Source organism: Delphinapterus leucas, chromosome 4 (assembly GCF_059928025.1).
Source record: "Delphinapterus leucas isolate spDelLeu-1000000601 "Yukka" chromosome 4, BTC_Dleu_Yukka2, whole genome shotgun sequence".
NCBI classification, from domain to species: domain Eukaryota; kingdom Metazoa; phylum Chordata; class Mammalia; order Artiodactyla; family Monodontidae; genus Delphinapterus; species Delphinapterus leucas.
Window position 1 is genome coordinate 68,706,533 of NC_143132.1, and position 20,793 is coordinate 68,727,325.

The 20,793-nt window shown below is 51.3% G+C and overlaps 1 protein-coding gene across 1 annotated transcript in view; it reads left to right on the forward strand.

The window, feature by feature from the left end:
* The window catches only part of PDIA5 (protein disulfide isomerase family A member 5), an 89,136-nt gene extending 68,764 nt beyond the window's left edge, over positions 1 to 20,372 (forward strand). Inside the window, exons 12-17 of the mRNA XM_022567174.2 lie at positions 4,032 to 4,102; positions 4,639 to 4,799; positions 8,911 to 9,041; positions 13,360 to 13,430; positions 19,518 to 19,652; positions 20,143 to 20,372. Coding sequence (XP_022422882.2) covers positions 4,032 to 4,102; positions 4,639 to 4,799; positions 8,911 to 9,041; positions 13,360 to 13,430; positions 19,518 to 19,652; positions 20,143 to 20,223 — 650 coding nt within the window. The 3' untranslated portion in view covers positions 20,224 to 20,372. The remainder of the gene's footprint in view (positions 1 to 4,031; positions 4,103 to 4,638; positions 4,800 to 8,910; positions 9,042 to 13,359; positions 13,431 to 19,517; positions 19,653 to 20,142) is intronic.
* The last annotated feature ends 421 nt before the right edge of the window (positions 20,373 to 20,793 follow it).

Here is a 20,793-nt window from a genome sequence, read left to right on the forward strand (position 1 = left end):
TTGATGAGGGCCATTCTGAAAGGTGTCAGGTGATAACTCATTGTGGTTTTGATTTGCGTTTCTCTGATGATTAGCGATGTCTTTGGGAAAATGTCTGTTCAGGTCTTTTGCCCATTTTTTAATCAGGTTTTTTTTTTTGTTAGGGTTTTTTTGGGGGGGGGTTGTTTTTTGGGATGTTTTTTTTTTGATATTCAGTTGTATGAACTGTTTATGTATTTTGGATATTAACCCCTTACCAGTCATATCATTTGCAAATATTTTCTCCCATTCAGTAGGATGTCTTTTCATTTTGTCAGTGGTTTCCTTTACTGTACAAAAGCTTTTAAGTTTACTTAGGTCCCATTTGATTATTTTTGCTTTTGTTTCTTTTGCCTTAGGAGACAGATCCAAACAAATTTTGCTACAATTTGTCAGTGTTCTGCTTGTGTTCGCTTCTAGGAGTTTTACAGTTTCAGGTTTTACATTTAGGTCTTGAATCTGTTTTGAGTTTATTTTCATATATGGTGTGAGAAAATGTAATTTTAATTTCATTCTTTTACATTTAGCTGTTCAGCTTTCCTTGCACCACTGCTTGAAGAGATTATCTTTTCTTCTTTGTATATTTTGCCTCCTTTGTCATAGATTAATTGACCATAAATGTGTGGGTTTATTTCTGGGATCTCTATTCTGTTCCATTGATCCATTGTGTCTGTTTTTGTGCCAATACCATACTGTTTTGATTACTGTAGCTTTGTAGTATACTCTGAAGTCAGAGAGAGTGATACCTCCAGCGGCTTTGTTCTTTTTTCTCAAGATTAGTTTGGCAATTCAGGGTCTTTTGTGGTTCCATATAAATTTTATGATTATTTATTCTAGCTCTGTGAAAAATGTCATGGGTATTTTGATAGGGATTGTATTAAATCTGTGTAGATTGCTTTGGGTAGTATGGACTTTTTTTAAATTTTTGTTTATTTATTTATCTTTGGCTGCATTGGGTCTTCGTTGTTACGTGCAGGCTTTCTCTAGTTGCGGCGCGTGGGGGCTACTCTTCATTGCGGTGAGGAGGGCTTCTCACTGCGGTGGCTTCTCTTGTTCTGAAGCATGGGCTCTAGGCGCACAGACTTCAGTAGTTGTGGCACGCAGGCTCAGTAGTTGTGGCTCGCGGGCTCTAGAGTGTAGGCTCAGTAGTTGTGGCGCATGGGCTTAGTTGCTCCACGGCATGTGGGATCTTCCCAGACCAGGGCTCGAACCCGTGTCCCCTGCATTGGCAGGCAGATTCTTAACTTCTGCGCCACCAGGGAAGTCCCAGTATGGACATTTTAACAATATTAATTCTTCCAATCCATGAGCACAGGTTATCTTTCCATTTCTCTGTATCATCTTCGGTTTCCTTTATCATTGTTTTATAGTTTTCAGAATATAGGTCTTTCACCTCCTTTGTTAAGTTTATTCCTAGGTATTCTTTCCTTTTTGATGCAGTTTTTAAACAGGGTTGTTTTCTTGCTTTCTTTTTCTAAGAGTTCATTATTAGTGTAAAGAAAACAACAGATTTCTGTATATTAAGCTTCTATCCTGCAACTTTACTGAATTCATTTATTAGCTCTAATAGTTTTTTGGTGGAGGTGTTAGTGTTTTCTATATATAGTATCATGTCATCTGAAAATAGTGACAATTTTGTTTCCTTTCCAGTTTGGATGCGATGCCTTTTATTTCTTTTTCTTGTCTGATTGCTGTGGCTAGGACTTTCAATACTATGTTGAATGAAAAGGGCAAGAGGTGGGCATCCTTGTCTTGTTCCTGATTTTAGAAGAAAGGCTTTCAGGGCTTCCCTGGTGGTGCAGTGGTGAAGAATCCACCTGCCAAGGCAGGGGACACGGGTTCAAGCCCTGGCCCAGGAAGATCCCACATACCACGGAGCAGCTAAGCCCGTGTGCCACAACTACCGAAGCCTGCGCGCCTAGAGCCCGTGCTCCGCAACAAGAGAAGCCACAACAATGAGAAGCCCGTGCTCCGCAACGAAGAGTAGCCCCCGCTCACCACAACTAGAGAAAGCCCGCGCACAGCAACGAGGACCCAACACAGCCAAAAATAAATAAATAAATAAATTTATAGAAGAAAGGCTTTCAGCATTTCACCATTGAGTACGATGTTAGCTGTGGGTTTGTCATGAATGGCCTTGGTTATGTTGAGCTGTGTTCCCTCTATACCAACTTTGATGAGAGTCTTTGTCATGAATGTATGTTGAATTTTGTCAAATGCTTTTTCTACATCTATTGAGATGATCATGTGATTTTTATCCTTCCTTCTGTTAATGTGTTATATCATGTTGATTGATTTGTGGATACTGAACCATCCTTGCATCCCTGGAATAAATTCCACTTGATCATGGTGTATGATTCTATTACAAATTCAACTTCACTACTAGTGATCAGTCTGTTCAGATAGGCTATATCTTCCTGATTCAGTCTTGGAAGTTTGTATGTTTCTAGAAATTTGTCCATTTCTTGTAGGTTGTCCAGTTTGTTGGTATATGATTTGTAGTATTCTCTTATGATTTTTTGTATCTCTGATATCAGTTGTTATTTCTCCTCTTTCATTTATTTGGGTCCTCTTTTTTCCTTGATGAGCCTGGCTAAACGTTTATCAATTCTGTTTATCTTTGCAAAAAACCAGCTCTTAGTTTCACTGATCTTTTGTATTGTTTTCTTGGTCTCTGTTTTATTTATTTCCTCTCTGATCTTCATTATTTCCTTCATTCTGCTGATCGTGGGGTTTGCTTGTTCTTCTTTTTCTAACTCCTTTAGATGGTAGATTAGGTTGTTTATTTGAGATTTTTCTTATTTCTTGAAGAAGACCTGTATCACTATAAACCTACCTCTTAGCTGCATCCCATAGATTTTGGAAAGTTGTGTTTCCGTTGTCATTTATCTCGAGGTATTTTCTGATAGCCTCTTTGATTTCTTCATTGACCTGTTGGTTTTTTAGTAGCATGTTGCTTGGTCTCCACGTGTCTTCCTTTCTTGTCTTTCTTTTTCCCAATAATCAGTAGTAGAATTGTGATGCTCTAAGCTCCCAAGCAGTAGCACACCCCATGAGAAGGCCAAGTCACATGTCCGCCATCCATTTAGCCTTGTCTGTGCCGCCCTACCCCCCGCTCCCAGCCAGGTTTCCCTTTAGAGTCATCTCCAGCCTGAGCCAGTCTGGTCCTACTCGCCTCACAGCCCCTTCAGCGTAGATGCCAGAGAGTACTCTTTCTACTAAAATGAAAGCAATTTACAAATGTCCTGTCATCACTGACACAAAGTGCTTGCTTCCTTTTTAATGTATCAGATGTCATTATTCATAACATGTTACTGCATTCAAGTGTTGTAAGGAGAGGAGGGCAAAGCAGCCTTTGTCCCAAGAAAATACCATTTATTTGGGAATGACAAGTCAGATCACTGTGCCTGTCATATCATACCTCTTCCCTTATTGGGACAATTGGAACTTGACATTTCCCCATACTCTTGCTTATGTGAGTTCTTATTCCCAGTTCGAGGCCCCGACTCCCTTCTGCCCTGGAGAAGATGATAGTGGTGACAGTAGCATAGTGCTGGGAAGCACACGCTGCCGGTGGCTGTGGCCTCCAACCAGATTGCTTGGGTTTTCAGCCCAGCTCTGTGACCTCTGGCTGTGTATGTAGCCTTGGGCAGTCATCCACCCTCTCAGTGCCTCAGTTTTCTCATCTGTAAAATGGAGATAATGTAGTTCATACCTCGTAGGGCTGTTGTGAGGGTATAAAGCACTTAGAGCCACGCCTGGCACACAGGACCTGTATGCATGTCACCAGTATTGTTGATGTAATTATTTCATTTTTGCCCCTTGTGCCCCTCCCACACCCCCACCCCCAGTGGATCAGGCAAAAGATTTCTCTTCTCTGAGCTGGTGCTGTTCTTCTTTTCTCCTGGGTACCCCTGGTATCTGGGACTAGGACCCAGCTCTCTTACGGAGGCAGGGGACATCCCTGGAGCCTCTGTGCCATGGACATGGTTTCTCTTGATTTCTTCCTGCAGGGTGTGGACACTGTAAGAAAATGAAACCAGAGTTTGAGAATGCAGCAGAAGTCCTCCACAGAGAAGCAGATGTAAGCTTCCTTTCCTTAACTCCTCCACCGCTCTCTCCTAAAGAGTCAGTGATAGGAATCATTACAGTGACTTTCCCCTGCAAGCCCTGTAGCAGCTCTCCTGGCCCCTGGAGGCCTGCGGAACTTCTGTGTCCCCGAGTAGATGTGTCTTAGTCAGACAGGTGGGGCCCCTACCAGGGATGGAGGGGTGCAGAGAGATTAGGGTCACATTCCCATACCCTTCCAGGTGACCTCTGCCAGGTCATGGCTCTGGGGTGAAGCCCCAAGTTTCTCCCTCTTTTCTGTGGGAGCCTGCCGATTGGGAACAGCCACAGTCTACACAGCCTGGTTGGTGGGGGAGATTAAAAGGCTTCATCTCAGCCCACAAATGAGAATGATGGACGTGCCCGTGTCCAGTTGTTCCCGGGATGTATGAAGTTCCCGCCCTGTGAGGTTTCGGCAGGCCCTCGGTGGGTTGGCGGCTGGTGTCCGGGCTCCTCTTCTGCCAGCACCGCATCTGAGGCTGTCATGCATGGTTGGCCTCTCCCCCGTCCCAGAGCTCTGGTGTCCTTGCAGCTGTTGATGCCACCGTCAACAAGGCCCTGGCAGAAAGATTCCACATCTCCGAGTTTCCTACACTCAAGTATTTTAAGAATGGAGAGAAGTATGCAGTGCCTGCGCTCAGAACAAAGAAGAGCTTTATTGAGTGGATGCAAAAGTAAGTCTGCCGGTCTTGATAGCACATCTTGGTCCCTGGCTGTCGGCCACTGAAGAGGGCCTTGAGGAGATGAAGTAAACCTTGGGAGCCGCTGACCTTGGCTCAGGGCCTGAACGCCAAGACAGCTATGACTTCCCAATCCTGACGCCACCTCTGGTGTGCTGATCACGTGTACTCATCCAGCAGGTCACGGGTAGCCTTTCTGGGTGCAGTTTCATCTGCTCCAGTAAACCGTGTATTTCTATTTTTAGGACTCCTTCCCCAGTGTCCTGGCCCCAGGTTTCATCGTCTACATTTTATTCCATTCCCTTTGAGTGAACGAAGGAAACACACAGCTCTTCACATCCAGAGCTGAACTCACAGGGACCCAGGTCTGGGCCTTCAGTAGTGTCCACAGTGTAGCCTGTGGTGGTTTGGGGTTGAAAATAAAGGTTTGAAGAGCTCCCTCAGCCTGGGTATTAGTTTGCTAGGGCTGCCACAACAGGGAACACAGAACCGGTGGCTTAACAGCAGAAGTTAATTTTTTTCACAATTCTGGAGACCAGAAGTCCAAGATAAGATGTCAGGAGGGTTGCTTTCTCTGAGGCCTCTCCATGTCCATCTTCTCCCTGTGTTTTCACACGGTCTTCCCTCAGTGTCTGTGTCCTGATCTCCTCTTCTTAAAAGGACACCAGTGTGAAGTTGGGTTAGGGTCTACCCTAATGACTTAATTTTAACTTAATTACCTCTCTAAAGACTCTATCTCCAAATACAGTCACATTCTAGGGTAGTTGGCATTAGGACTTCAACATATGAATTTGGGGCGGGGAACACAGTTCAGCCCACAACAGCCTGCAAGTCCAGAGAACACGAGGAGCCTTGCAATTGCTCATCCAAGGACCGTGGAACCCGCAGTTCTTAGCATTTCCCCCTCCTGTGAGGGGACTAACTGGGCCACCACACAGGTGCTTTCTCCTGTCCACACCCCTCCCCCGAGACACACACACACACACACACACACACACACACACACACACACACACACACACACACACACACACATAACTTGAATATTTGAGAATACTGCCTTATTTCAGCACTGGGGGGAACATGAAGTAAAAGAAGACAGACTCCAGCCTTTGCAGAGGCCCCGGTACATGGCATAATGATGTCCACGTGAGAACCAAGACTTTAGGGTCACAAAGTGACGCGAGTACTGTGCAGAACAGCAGCATCCAGAAGGAGTTACTTTGTTAGGACGTCGGTCCTCGAACCTGGGTGGACGCCAGCGTTACAGGTGTTGAGGTGCTGCTTAAAGTACAGATGGTAGGGCTGCCGTCCCTGCAGCTTTGATTCAGGAGGTGTGAGTGAAACCCTCAGCCATGGGGTTTTGAGAAATGCCAGCTTATGGAATGGGATGAGCCACTAGGTTCAGGAGAGGCCCTGGCAAGAGGTGAGTGGGCTGGCCAGGTCCAGGTCTCAGCTTCCTCCTGATCACTGCGGGTAGATTCTAAGAGTAGCCAGCCCTTGTCTTAGGGACCAGAACGGAGCAGTGGTTCATCTCCAAGAGGGGCGAGGTGCTCTCTCCTCCGGGCCTTTGGTGCAGGAGGCAGGTTGCTCTTCACACCCGCCTCTGGCCTCGCTCTGGTGCCAGTGCTGGTTTACTGGGAAGGACTGAGCAGGGTGGGGCCTCAGGTGAGGTCCCTGGTGCTTGCACTGTGGTTAGAGAGCTGGGGAATCAGAGCATTTATCGTTGCTAATCCCCGCTCCAGAAGCCTGGACACAAATAGCGAGCATGGAGGGTCTCTGTCCTTCCTGTCCATAGTCACCACTGCTGAGCGCCTGAAAAGCACTAGGGTAAGAGCATGGACTTTTTTTGTTTGTTTTTTTTGCGGTATGCGGGCCTCACTGTTGTGGCCTCTCCCGCCATGGAGCACAGGCTCCGGATGCGCAGGCTCAGCGGCCATGGCTCACGGGCCCAGCTGCTCCGCGGCATGTGGGATCTTCCCGGACCGGGGCACGAACCCGTGTCCCCTGCATCGGCAGGTGGACTCTCAACCACTGCGCCACCAGGGAAGCCCAAGAGCATGGACTTTGGAGTCTAAGAGCCCTGCACTCAGATCGTAACCCCAAGCCATTTACGTGACCCTGCTAAGCCCCAGTTTCCCATCTGTGAAGTGGAGACTATACTTTTCCCATAGACTTGTCCAGAGAATTAAATTGGGTTATTGTGCTTTAGCGCAGTGCATGGTGTGTGGAAATACTCAAAGAGAGGAAGCTGTGGGGACGCGGGTTCGTGCCCCGGTCCGGGAAGATCCCACGTGCCGCGGAGTGGCTGGGCCCGTGGGCCATGGCCTCTGAGCCAGCTCTCATGCAGCACTGTAACTGACAGCACCACCCCCTAAGTGCTAGAACCTTCCCAGCCTTTGCAGCGTGCTTTGATAGCTGTTGCCCCATTTCATACTCAGATCCTACTGAGGCCAGAGTTTTTATTCCTATTTCCTTGGTGAAGAAACTTAGGTTCAGAGAGGTGAAGGGCCTTGCCTAGGGACAAATAGTGGTTCTTTGGGGGAGCTTGGAAGGAATCCTCCAGGCAGAGCATAAACAGCAGATGCTCTGAGATGAAGGGTTGAGGCCACCAGCAGGAGGGCAAACAGACAGTGTCGGGGGAGGCTGATGGCACTTCCAGGCTTGTGCACAAGTGGCCGCGCTTGGGTGACTGAGATGTGCCCACCAGCAGGCCAGCCCAGGGAGGCAGGATGCAGGGACAGGGCAGAGCAGAAGGTTGGTGTCAGCCGAAGAGTCCAGGGTGTTTGACAGGGCACCTGGAGGGCAAAGAAGTGGGGAAGACAGGAAGGGTGGGAGGAGCCGGTCTTGGTCACGAGAGCAGGGGTGCCATTAACCAAAACGAAGAAGTTGGGGAAGAAAGCTGTTTTGGGAAGTGTGGACGAGAGGGAAGAGTTCTAAGTCTTGTTGGGATTGGGGTGACAGTGGGACCTCCAGGTGGAAATACCTGAAAAACACCTGGAAATAGGGGGCTTGGGTGAGAGGCCAGGGCTCGAGTCATCCTCAGCCTAGGGGATTATGGAAGCCACACAGAGGGATGAGATCTTATGAGAATTGCAGGGGCACAGAGATAGAACCAGGAGAAGAGAGAAGGCTGTCGGGAAGGTAGGGAAGGGGTCTCTGGTAGGAGGGCTTCTGAAAGGTGAGAGAGGCCGTGGGGTGCCTGGTGCTGCACTCATGCTGCCCTCGCTGGGTACAAGGCCTGAGGCCTGGTGGTCAGAAGCGAGGTGGTGCTGGCATGAAGGAGGGAGTGCAGGGGGTGCATGTGGCAGCATGGGGTCCGGACCGTTCCCCAGAGACACTTCTCAGAGAAGGGAGAGAGAAGGTTGTAGGGAGGGGGACAAGGGCAGCAAAGGCTTTAAAAGACCCTGGAGACCTATACTTTTGTGAGGCAGAGTGGAGGGAACTAGTGAACAGGAGACTGAAAAATTATAAACCCTTATCGAATGCCTGTCATTTATGAGAGCATATAGGCTCTTAGCAACTGTTAGTTGCTTGACTGACCAGGTGCTTCATATACACTGTCTCTGCTCTTCACAAGGAGCCCAGGAAGTAGGTCTCAACTGTACTCATTTAGCAGAAAAGAAAATGGAAGCTCAGTGGGGTTTGGTAACTTACCTAAGGTCACACAGGTGATCAGTAATCTGGATTTGAACCCAGACCCACCTCACTCCATGGCGCATGCTCTGTCCACCAGAACAAAGGCTCAGGAGCAGAAGATAATGGAGGGTGCTTCAGGGTCCCAGAAGAGGCAGGAGGGAGGGGAAGGGAGCCCAGGTGCAGGGGCTTCTCCCCATGGCAAGGAGATGACTGGAGAGGTCCTTAAAGCGACTCGGGTCTTCCACACCGTCACAAAATGGCTTCTTAATAGGCTCCTTAGAGGGGATCTTTGCAGATGGTTCACAGTTCTTCATGTTTAAACTGAGGTTTTAAATTCAGTTTTAGAAAGGATGCAAAGTGATTTTTTTTCTCACGTGCTCCCCAAGTGGTTGGGGGCGACGGAAGCGCTTGCCTGTACACGAGCTTCTCCTAATGACTGTCTCCCCTCCACCCCCGGTTCTTGCAGTCCTGAGTCCCCTCCACCCCCAGAGCCCGCCTGGGAAGAGCAGCAGACCAGCGTGGTGCATCTGGCTGGGGACAGCTTCCGGGACACCCTGAAGAGGAAGAAGCACGCCTTGGTCATGTTCTACGCCCCTTGTAAGTAGCTGGGGCGCTCGCTGAGGGGCGAGGGAGAGGGGTGGGCCTGACTGAACTGAGAAGATCCCCCCAGGGACCAGGGCAGCCGCAGGCCGACTCTGGGCTGTCTGCTGTGAGCAGGTTTCATTCCAGGCTGAGATCCTTCAGAATCCAGGTCCAGCTCTGTCAGGTTCTGTCCGCACATCAGTCCTGAAGCCCTCTGCTTCTGTCTGTGCCAGGGGCCTGCCTTGTAATTGTTCAGTCCCCTCAACTGCCTGGAAACTCCCACCCGGCCGCCTCCTCCCTCCTGTCTGCTCCCTCCATCCCTGCAGGCACTGACTTCACCTTTGAACCCTGCAACTTAGCAGCTGGGAATTCAGCCAGCCCGGTTAGGCCTCTGCTTCCCTCATCTTGCTGAGCACTCCCAGCCCAGCCTCCTTTCCCTGACCTTCCCAAGTGGCTCTGAAGCCATGGATTTGAAACTGGGGTAAAAGTACCATCATAGTCACTCAGAGGTCCTCACCGTGATCCCCACTTTAATCCAAGCCTAAGTGGAAGGAATGACACGTCTGCTAATGTTGGTGTTTGTGGTCTCAAATTTTGTGTATTCCCATTTTAAAGTTGTTCATTGATACCTAAAGGAAAGGCTCTTGGTTTTCTCACTCTTCTGTTGCCCTCTCTCTCCCCCAGGTTACAGCTCCGTGTAATAGAATGGGGATAATAAAGCTGGGCTCCACAGAGAAGCAGGCAGCTCAGTCGAGTCCTAACCTCCTGCCCCTACCTCTCCAGTGTCAATAATCTGTAAAGTCTCTCCTCAGTTCTCACTGTCTGGGCAGGTCGCCTCCTGGCCCAGCCTCAGACCCCGCCCTCAGGCAGCTGACACTTCCCTCTGTTTTTGCCTTTTCTTCTGCAAGTGGGCCTTGTGCCCTGTCGGTTCCTTATAGAGCTTCTTCCTGTCCTCCTCTGTCCTTAGAGTAAGCCTGGAAGACTGAGTGGATTTTAAGAAGTTGTCTTCCTTCTGGGCAGAGTTGGGGGTGCAGGACTGAGACTCAGGGGATGCCTGACTTGCCCAAGCCATGGCAGCAAGTCAGTGACAGAGCCCTTCCTGCAGCCTGGGCTGGTGCTCTCCTTTAGTCACAGTCCCGATTCAGAGGGTGATTACTTTCCTGGCAGCCGGCAGGAACCTGGCCAGAGAAGTAGGAGTCCTTGACCAGCCACTGGGTGGATTTGAGAAAGTCCAGACTAAATACTTTCCCTAGAAATGCTCCCCGGGCTTCCCTGGTGGCACAGTGGTTGGGAGTCTGCCTGCCGATGCAGGGGACGCGGGTTCGTGCCCCGGTCCGGGAGGATCCCACATGCCGCGAAGCGGCTGGGCCTGTGAGCCATGGCTGCTGAGCTTGCGCGTCTGGAGCCTGTGCTCCGCAACGGGAGAGGCCACAGCAGTGAGAGGCCCGCGTACCGCAAAAAAAAAAAAAAAAAAAAAAAAAAAGAAATGCTCCCCACTTCCCTCCAGACCTCAGGGGACGCCTACCCTGCTGGGGTGCTAACGACCTGCCTCAAGTAACCGCTGTGTGCTGGATGTTTTCGGGGGCCCAGGATGCAAGGGAAGGAGGCCTGGTCCCTGCCGGCTTCAAGGGCCTCACAGACTGCCCTGACAAAAATAACTAAACATGGTCCACACGGGGCCCCGTCACTGAGCGACTCACCTGTTGGCAGAGGGCTTGGTGCCTGGAGTCTCCCATCTCCCCTGATGCACTTTCCTGTCCTGAGCTCTGCTCCAGGCTCCTGAGACGTGTATGTTCATCAGTGGACAGAGGCAGGGAAAGAGGGAACTAGCTAAAGACAAAAAAAATCTTTAAAATGTTTTCAATGATAAAAATAATATATCCTTATTTATAATTTATGTAGTATATAACATATACTTTTATATAAAGAACCTAAATACTACAGATAAAGGTAGGTATAAAGTAAAAAAGCAAACACCAACCCCCATTTCTCCTCTCCCCCCACTTCCTACCTGCCCAGTTTCTACACAGCTCTTCCTCCTGCTGTTTCATTGTTCTCTTCTGTTCCAAGCCCCCCACATTGCTCTGAATCATGGTCTGGTCGTGGTGACTGCCCTTTTTAGGCCAGCTTGCTTGAGTCTCTAGAATTGGAATTTTCTGTCCTGTCCTTGGTCTTTGTTCCTCTTTCCTCACTCTGGGAGGCTGCTTTCATTTCCAGTTACACAGAGGTGGTACCTTTTTAAAGAGCCCAAATTAAAAAATCGTGCCTGTTCCGGCCCAACTGACACATCTGGGAAACATCTTCATGCCCTTTCTAAAACAGCCTCCCCTCTAGTTTTTCATCTGCCATGCTCTTTCTTTTGGATAATGAGAAAATGAGATGTACCAGAAGGCCATTAATCTGAGACCTAGATGCTTTAAACTGATGGCAGCAGGAATTTGCACTAGGCTGACAGTGACCTTTATACTTTGAGTAAGCAGAGACGTTAGAAAGGAGAAATGAGTAGTGATACCAGATTTGGGGGAAGGGAGTAGCTTATTTCCGGCCAGCCTGATGTCTTAATGGGTGTCCATGTGCCGCTCACAGGGGACCTCTAGGTGCCACAGGGCACGCTTTGACGTGCTCTCAACCAGCACGTTGTGCTCTTTACACGTTTTGAAAGCTATATACCATCATTCCTTTGTAGTATGATGTTTTCATGAATTTGAGCCATTCTTCCCTCTGTTGGGTCAAATTAGTACAGTGTTCTTGTAATTGCCATTAGCACCTGCCATGAGTTCGGCTCTGCGAGGTACTTTATCTCAGTTCTGGTATAACACGTAACTAGCCTAGCTGTCTTCTCTACTCCTGTGATGGATGCTGGGAAAATCCCCTGAAGCTGCCTCCCCATCACCATCCATGCTGCTCTGGGGCCAGCTGGCCACTCTGCCAGCCAGGCCACATGGGTGGTCCCGCCCATCTCAGGAAAAGGCTCAGGTGCTAAATTCACATGTAGCTCAGCCTTAATTTGGATTCACAAAGCCCTCTGAAACGCCAGTCATTATTATCTTATTTTGAAAAGGGAAAGAGCAGATGAGCCAGGCTGTCTCGGTTCCCTCCCTGCCTGGGTTTCCCCAAGGCCATGGGAGGGCTGTTTGTCAGGAAGCTGGCTGGAGCCAGGTCTGCCCATGGGGCATCTGGCCTCTCCCACCTGTGTTTTGATCAGAATTAATCACCACAGTCAGGGAACTCCTTCCCTCAAAGCAGTGCTGTTCTCTTGGCAGTTGGGTTCAGTGTCTGGAGGGTGGTTGGGAGGGGTGGGCTTGGGGTTTAATTGGTGAGCACTGAGGGAAGGGCCAGGGAAGCGGGTCTGGGACAGAGTAGCCTGCAGCTTCCTGGGCTTTCTGCTCAGTGGACGCTGCCCCGGGCTTGCTGAAACAGGAGGAGAAAGTGGTCCCACACAGGTCCCAGCCCCGGGCCTGAGACCTGTCACTGGAGCTGGAGGGGCTCAGGGCACCACATACACCTCTGTCCCATCCAGGGCCTCCAAAACTACGGATCGTCGTCCCTGGGTTGGGAACCCAGGCCCTGAGAAACGTCAGGGACTCCTGGCAACTTATCCTCCTCTTAGCCTGACCTTGAGTCTCCCTTTCCTGGATCTGGGGTTCGGGTGGATTGTGGAGCAGGGAGGAAGGACAGCATGAGGACCAGGGGCCTGGTTTGCCTGCTCAGTCTGGGGTGAGGGCTGCTGGGAATGTGGGAAACAGCGGCAAAGCATGAGTTGCCGGGGTCAGGCAGAGGGCCTGCTCCCAGCCCCCTACTTCCCCAGCCCCACTTTCTCAGTCATGAAGTGGAGAGATTCGCTACTGTCACTGGGGCGAGAGAAGGAACCTTGTGACAGGCTCAGAGAATCCCGAGCATGCGTCCTCCTTTCTAAGCCCAAAGCTCCCACTGCACCCTGGATCAGGCTCTTATGGACCCTGAGGGCAGCCCTGTGTGGAAGGAGCTTGCAGGGAAAGACCACAGTGTCTGTCTCCCTGACCCCCAGCCTCGTGGGTGTGTGTGTGATGGGAGAGTGTGGGGTGGGAGGTCCTGGGCAGGAATGGACCTGGCGCTGGCACAGGCCTCCTGCAGAGCCCTCTTGCCAACAGCAGACGCGCAGTGGAGGGTCTGAGTGGTGGGGTTGATACGTGAACCCTGACAGTGGGGTGCGCAGGGGGTGGGAATCAGATGAACCGCAAAGTCTGTTGGGTGGAGAGAAACTCCTGGAAAGGCTTCTCTGGAGGTTCCAGGCGGGGCCCCTGGCTCTGCAGCCTCCCCCATGTGTGTAACTCTCTCCTCCCCTCTCACGCAGGGTGCCCGCATTGTAAGAAGGTCATTCCACACTTTACTGCCACTGCTGATGCCTTCAAAGATGACCGAAAGGTAAGGACCCCCTTCCTCTTCATCTCTCGTCCCACCTCCAGCTTCCCCCTGCCACCAGTGCCCACACCTTCCTCCCTTCTGTTCAGGTGCCCTCCCTCCCCAGACAGGTTCTGCTGAGACCCGGGGATTCCTGGCAACCAGGACATCCTTTTCACAAGGCAGGATAGAGCAGGCTGCATTTATGCTGCAAAATCAACTAAAAGGGATACACTGAACTGTTACAGCCCTTCCTTGGAGGAGGGGGTGGTAAAGGGGTCATTTTGTTTATTCTTTAGTGTTCAAATCTTTTTACGGTAGGATTTGTAGCCATGCATTACTTGTATAATTAAAAGTACAAATAAAAAAAAATCCAACAGAAGTCAACTGGAGGCGGCCAAGGTGGAGGAGAGCACGGCCGTGTGTGCAGAGCCTCATCCCACCTAAGTGAAAGGCTCCTGCAGCTGCTGACGGATGAAGCATAAAATTAACAAGCTAGAGCTACAGATTGGATTAGAGAGCGGGGAGGGGGCCCCGGGCACATTCCCCCAGGCCGCTCCAGCAGCCAGGGCAGACTCCAAGGCTGAGGGGCTGTATGGCAGGGAGAAGACCCCGGAACTCAGGGGCTGCTGTTAAACTACGTGAGCTGGAAGACTCTCCAGGCCTCGAGTTCCCTTCTTCTAAAGTCAGGGTGCTGGTCTAGATGGTTTCAAAGGCTCTTCCCAGCCTGGGGCTCCATCATAGGAACCTGTCCCCTGAAAGACCCCCAAAATGCGCTCACGCACACCCAAGGCCGAAGTCCGGTGCATCTCTGCCTGCTGCCTTATTTTCCCAGGTGGGATTGTCAGGTGCGGCCAGGGCAGGTGATGAGATCACCCTGCATCAACCCTACGGTGGTGGAGATGGGATGGTGAGAGCTGTACAGGGACAGCGAGTCAGAGGAAGCCAGGGTAGGCCACGGGCATGTATGTGAACACTTAGACTCCGAGCCCCTTCCCTGAACTTGGGGAGTCCCGTTGTCACCCAGAAGTCCTGCCTGTGCCCTTGAGGCACCCTTCACCATCAGGAGGGAATACAAGGACCAGAAAAATTTTTCTCCTCTCCCTGCTACTTGGCCTGCATTGAGAGGGGCACGGCAAGAAGGGACTTCCTGTCTTCCGTCTCCCTCACCACTCCAGCCGATTCTGCCAGCCGGGGCCTGAGCACAGTGGCTGCCTCCAGTCTGAGAGCTCCGGCACAGCCCAGGCTGCTCGTCCCTGCGGGGCTGGGTGTTGCTTGGTGTGGGGAGGCCTTTACTCCCCGGGGCCAGGACTAGACTGGCAGTCTCTCCATATCAACTCCCATCATTCTTCATTCACCCAGAACACTTGGTGCTCTGGACACACAGGAGAGTGACAGGTGTGGGGGCTTCCTGCCCCACGAGATGCTCAGGTCTCCGCGCTCCAGGGTCTGTGAAGGGAACACATCAGTCCCAACGAGGCCAGGCTGGCCGTGCCCACGGTAGGCAGCTGAGGGCCATTCCTCTTCTTCCCTGTCCCCTCTGCTGATGCAGAGGGGTCCCATTTCCATGGTGACCCCCTCCTTCTCTGAGATACTGATACGCCTTTGCTTAATTGTCTTAACTTGGGCCAGTAGTGTTGCTGACCTTTTCCTGGAGTCATTCCCCCTGTTATTCCCTCTGTCCCGCCTTCCAACTCCCTTTATTCCAAGCCAGGCATCACTCTCACTCATTTTCAGGAACACAATTAACTCCTCTGTCCCAGGCAGCTGGCAGGCCTGGGGTTCCTAGAGGTGGCTCTCAGTAATAGCAGGGAAGCCTTCTGTCTCTGGTCTGGGGTACTGGTGCCATGATGGCTGGGTGCTATCCTAGAACTATCAGCTCAGAGCCTCTGGGGGATGGTTCCAGGAATGTGTGATTTTTAAGAGCTGGCTCTTCTGCTGGCCACAGGCTGGTGTTTGGGGACCACTGGCCTGTCCAGCCCTCTCCTTCTCCTCAAGCAGATCAAGGCCCAGAGAGGAGCTGCGTCTCTTGCCCAGGGACACGCGGTGGGTCACCGACAGCCGGAACTGGGTCTCCTGACTCCTTCCTGACACCCCGTGCTGCCACCTCTGAGCCAGAACTGCATTTTTTTTTTCCACCCAGAAGTTGGTCCCTGTTCCTTCCCCAATCAATATGCAGTTGGTTGTTCACTTCCATTTTCATAGCCAAAGTCAATATTAGCTCCTGCAGAGATTTATTTTACTGAATCAATAAAGCTGTGTGAGGCAGCCCATATTTTAACTGGGGAGCCTCCCCCTCCCAGGAGGTTACTGGGGACTTTAGCAGTTGACATGCTGTGGGGGAGAAAGGGCTGCACACTGTTAGTGTTGGAACAGAAGCATTCTGGACGTGGCCATGGAGGACAAGGGTCTCAGGTGGAAGGCTGGTGGGTGCAGGCGGGGGTCAGGGGATCACCGGGCTGGCAAAGTGGGGCCTCTCTCTCCCTGTACCTCAAGGTGTCCCAGCCTGGGGGTAGGGGCTGAGGGAACAGCAATGCAGCACAGCTCCCGGCCAGGTGCAAGGTCGTCCCAGGAATGGGCTCTGGGGCAGCAGGAGCCCCTCTGTGATTGGCTGACGAGGCTCTGGCCGTGTTGCGTGTGCTGTGTATGGTCCCCCAAGTTCCATCAGAAGGGAAAGCTCCCTGAAGACAGGGACCTCGTTTGTCCTTGAATCCCCCACAGTCTTGACGCCTGAAACCTCTGTAAACGTTGGCTAGATGAAGGAACCAGATGATGTATTTGATGTTTCCTGTGAGCGCCTCTTCTGCTAGTACTTTTAAAGCCTTACGTTGTGTTGTCCTCACAGTCGTTTAGTCAGCTAGGTATTATTGCTCATTTTACCGATGAGGAGATTGACTCTCAGAGATGTTAAATGATTAGCCCAAAGTTACCCAGCTGGAAAGGGGCAGCATCAGAACTGAAAGAATAGGCGTCGTCAGAGGTCTCCCAGATGTGGACTCAGGGCCTGGGACTCTTATGCAGGGGATTTTGGGGGAGGTGGTCTTAGGAAGCAGTTGAGGGGATGGAGGAAGGGAAGCCAGAGCAGGTGTGTTAATGAGCAAATTACCGCATGGGTAACTAGGCTCAGTCCCTGGAGACCTCAGCAGGGACAGAGCCATCCCCCTCAGAGGCGAGAAAGCCAGGGGACATGTCTGCAAGTTCCGTCCATTGTGGGCCTTACTTCTAGCTCCCTTTAGCCAAGAGTTGCAGGTGCCAGTGGCAAGTCAAGTGCTGGGCGAAGGGGACATTGCAGGGCACGACAGCCACCTACCATGGAACGAATCTAGAAGTCAGTGTACGTTTGGTGCCGTAGGTGAGTCATTGCAGATCTTGAGTGGGTATAAAGGGGGGCAGGTGCTTAGACAGGTGAAATTGGGATAGATGCGAAGAGGTTTATTTGCTGCCTTCTTTCCAAAGAGTCTCAGTCACTTCCTGTAGAGGGGCCTGTGCTTGCCTCCCCTCTTCCTACAGAGACTGAGAGCAAGGGAGCCTTTGCAGCCAGAAGAAGCATTTTGTATATGTGGCTGGCAGCTAATTCGAGGGGGTTCAGAATGAGGACCCATTTTTATTTCAGTCGATTTGTAAAACTGTACACGACATTTCCCACTGCTTCCCACATTTCCCCATTTTAATGTATACAAATTAAATTCATAATTTAAACCGGATGCAGGGAGAGCAGCGGCCCGGAGCAGCGCTCATCAAACGCTCTCACAGCCTAGCAGGGGAGTGACAGCCCCTAGCCGAGGGCTGGACACAGAGGCTGCCCCATGTGCATGGTCCGCCCCCCGGACCGGCCGCTCAGCACCTGCCCCGAGAAACAGAACCCTGAGGACGGCCAGAGGAGGCTCTGCCTCACGTTTCTGAATAATTCAGGAGGGTCTTGGAGGGCAAGCTGGGGTTCTCAGAAGCCTGCAGGGGCGCAGGCAAACAGCAAGTTGACCCTGCCTGAAGGAGACAGCCGCCCTTCTTTTCCAGCCACACGTTGCCTATGGGAAGGCAGGGCAAGTGCCCTCAGATTTGGCTTTTAAAGAGAAGCTGGAGAGCCAAACTTTACATAAAATCTTCTGGCTGTTTTTCTAGGTTGGCAGCTAATTCAGATTTATGTTTTTAAAATATTCTGCGTGGGCCAAATAGAACAGGACTGAGAGCCAGATAGGGACTGTGTGCAGAGTTTGCAGATTCTGCTCTAAGAAGTCTCATCATGTAGAACGTAACGTAGCCGAAGAGGTAGACGGTGGGGCGTGAGGGCGGGTGAGGGAGGATGAGTGACTGGTAACCAGAGTGCAGGCCACAGCTCACTCTTCACTGCCTGTCAGCGCTGCTGCCTGCGGAACGGTAGCCCCGCTCACCTGGGTACAGGTAAGAGACCGGTAAGCGTTGACTGTTGGCGGCCTGCAGGGCTCTCCTACCTGGAAAGGGGGCCTCCATCCAAATGGAAATAACCAGCAGCCAGAGAACTCTGTGAGACACGGCTGTTCAGTAGTTTTAAACCTCCAGCGTGGTAGTAGTTCTGCCAAGGCTCCTGCGTGGGTTCCAGCCCTCGGAGGCACCGCGCCCATTCCTCTCCCAGGCAGGTCCCAGCATGGGCTGGTCCTAGCTGGGTGCTCTTTCCTCGGGCCTTCACGCAGCTGGCTGCCTCCTCATCACTCAGGTCTCAGATCAAATGTTATCTCCTTGGAAAGGCCTCCTTGGCCATCGTGGCGAAAGCAACCCCTCTGGCCATGGTCTTATCCAAGCACCCTCTTTTGATTTCTTCAGAGCGTCCCTTGGACTTTGCAGTGATCTCACTTGTTATGTGTCTGTTAACTGCCTTCCTGCAGTAAGAATGTCAGTCGCTTGATGATGGACTTTGTCAAGGTCACCACTGTCCTCACAGCATCTAGAACAGGCTTGGCCCATAGCAGGACTTCCATCAATGCCTCCTCTCATCAGAAGCTGCCGGCCCCTCTTCTGTAATGCTTGTGGATTGCTGTTGCCTTTAATTGACCCTCTCCCCTCCTTCCCTGCTCTGTGACCCTCAACAGGAGAAAAGTTTCCCATGTCTGCTTTCTACCCTCTTTTTGGGAAAGAACAATAAATAAGGAAAAACTACCCTGCATGTGGAATTTGTTCAATGGGCAAGAATAGGCCAACGGCCAGTTAACCTCCTTCTGACCAAAAACTGTTTGCTTTACTCATGCTGAACTCTGTCCCGGTTTCTGGAATGTGCTCCCCTGGCTGGAACCTGCTTCTCCTCCGCCATCAGGCCTTGGCCCACGTGGCAAACTTTGCAGAGCACCTCTGTGCCACTCCCTGAGCCGTCTTGGCACCCTGGACCACCTTCACACACCTCCTGTCATGCCTTGGATTCACCTCTTTATCCAACTCCCTGACCAGATGCTGAGCTCCTACTGGGGACAGAGCTTGTGTCCGGGGCCAGTAGGAGTCATTATAACAGCAGCTAACGTGTACTGACCGTTAACCATGTGCCAGGTCCTGTGCCCTTTCACCTCACCTGACTTCTCTCACTCAGTCTTCATAATGTCCTGATAGTCTAGGTGCTGTTATCTCCATTTTACAGATGAGACATTGAGGCACCAAGAGGCTAGGTAATTTTCCTTAAGTCTTAATATGCAGCCAAGCCAAGAGTTGCACATGGGAAACTTGACTTCAAAGCTCTTATTCTTAACCTTGGTACTACCCTGCCTCCCCCAAAAGATGTTCAGGAAATATTAGTTGATGAACGAATGAGTCCCACAGTGCCTCACAGAAAGCATCACAAAACTTGTGGTGTTTACAGATGCTTTCAAGTCATAATTTCCTTTACAGTCATTATACTCTTGATTTTAAAGGGTAGTCTGAGGGCATTCCAAGCTAAGTCCCCTAACCTCACCTGTCTGCCTGGGGAATTGAAAACAGGCACTCTCAGTCTCGGTGGAGCTCTGGGCTGGGGATGCTTTGCTTCAGCGTATCCCTGCTTTTGGGGAGGAGATCAAAAAGCAAATGATGTGGGTCTCAAGTACAGCCTGGTCCAGGCCTCAGCTCTCAGACTGGAGACCCCCGTGCTGACCCTCCCTTTCTTCGGCCCCACAGATTGCCTGTGCCGCTGTTGACTGCATCAAAGAGAAGAACCAGGACCTGTGTCAGCAGGAGGCCATCAAGGCCTACCCCACTTTCCACTACTACCACTACGGGAAGTTTGCAGAAAAGTACGACACCAATCCGACGGTGAGTTGCAGGGAGGCACCTGCCCCAAGCTCTGTCTGCTGACGGGCAGGGAAACAGCCACTGAGGAGGCTTCCTGGACAGCACAGAGGTCAGCTGCAATGCTCAGAGCTGAGAAGGCAAGGCTCTGGCCGGGCTGAAAGAAAATCTCAAGGGGTTTTCACACAAGTCTTGGCCCCAGAGCCAGGGGGTGCGGGGGTGTGGTGCGGATTCCAGGGTGCGGGACAGTTTCCTCACCCACTTTTCAGGGCTTCTCTGTAGCCAAGCAGACCCTCCCCACACGGCCAGCCGCCACCCCCCCATCGGCTCCCCCCTGCCCCACCTCCACCCACTCCCCCGAGGCCCCGCTCCCCCACCCCCCGGCCTCCTCTCTGTGTCCCGAGGAGTGAGCACGCGGGGGCGGTCAGGGAAGGGGAGTAAGGAGGCGGGGGGGGGGGGGCACACATCCGCATCAGGTTAAAGTTCCTTTTTTTTCTCTTTCCCTCCGCTACAGGAGTTGGGATTTACTAGTTTTATTCGAACACTCCGGGAGGGAGACCATGAGAGACTAGGAAAGAAGAAGGAGGAGTTGTAATTTCTGCCTCAGAGAAAGCTTTTCCATTACACTGTGAAGGATACCTGTTTTGTTGTTGTTTCTGAATTTCCACGTGTTCTGAAGATGAAGTTTTTTATAGCCGCTTACGGCCGTTTTGTACAATTTTGAAATAAAATTAAACCAGTTGTTTGGTGGTGTGGGTTATTTCCAGGGAGCCTGTTCTAACAGATAGATACCCGTGTTCTCCCTCCTTCCACGTCCTCTCCTGGGAGGTGGAGAGCCCCACGCCAGCCCAGAAGGGACTGGGGGGCAGGGGGATGAGGAGGGAGGCATGGGCTACGGGCCCCTGTCAGCCACTGGAGAGCAGGACAGCGGAATCAGACCACAAAATATCCTGTTGGAAAATGACTGATTTTGAGGGGAAACACGTTAAGATGATCAGGGAAAATGGGATTGTGAAGCTGACGGGAACCATTAGCTTTTTCTGGATCATTGCGGTTTCAGTTTTGGCGTTTTCCTGGAATGCATTTACATATTTCTCTTTCTCCGGCTATTTCTGTCTTCTCTTGCTCTCTCCATTCCCTCCCAGCTCTCCCTTTAAAGAAAAGT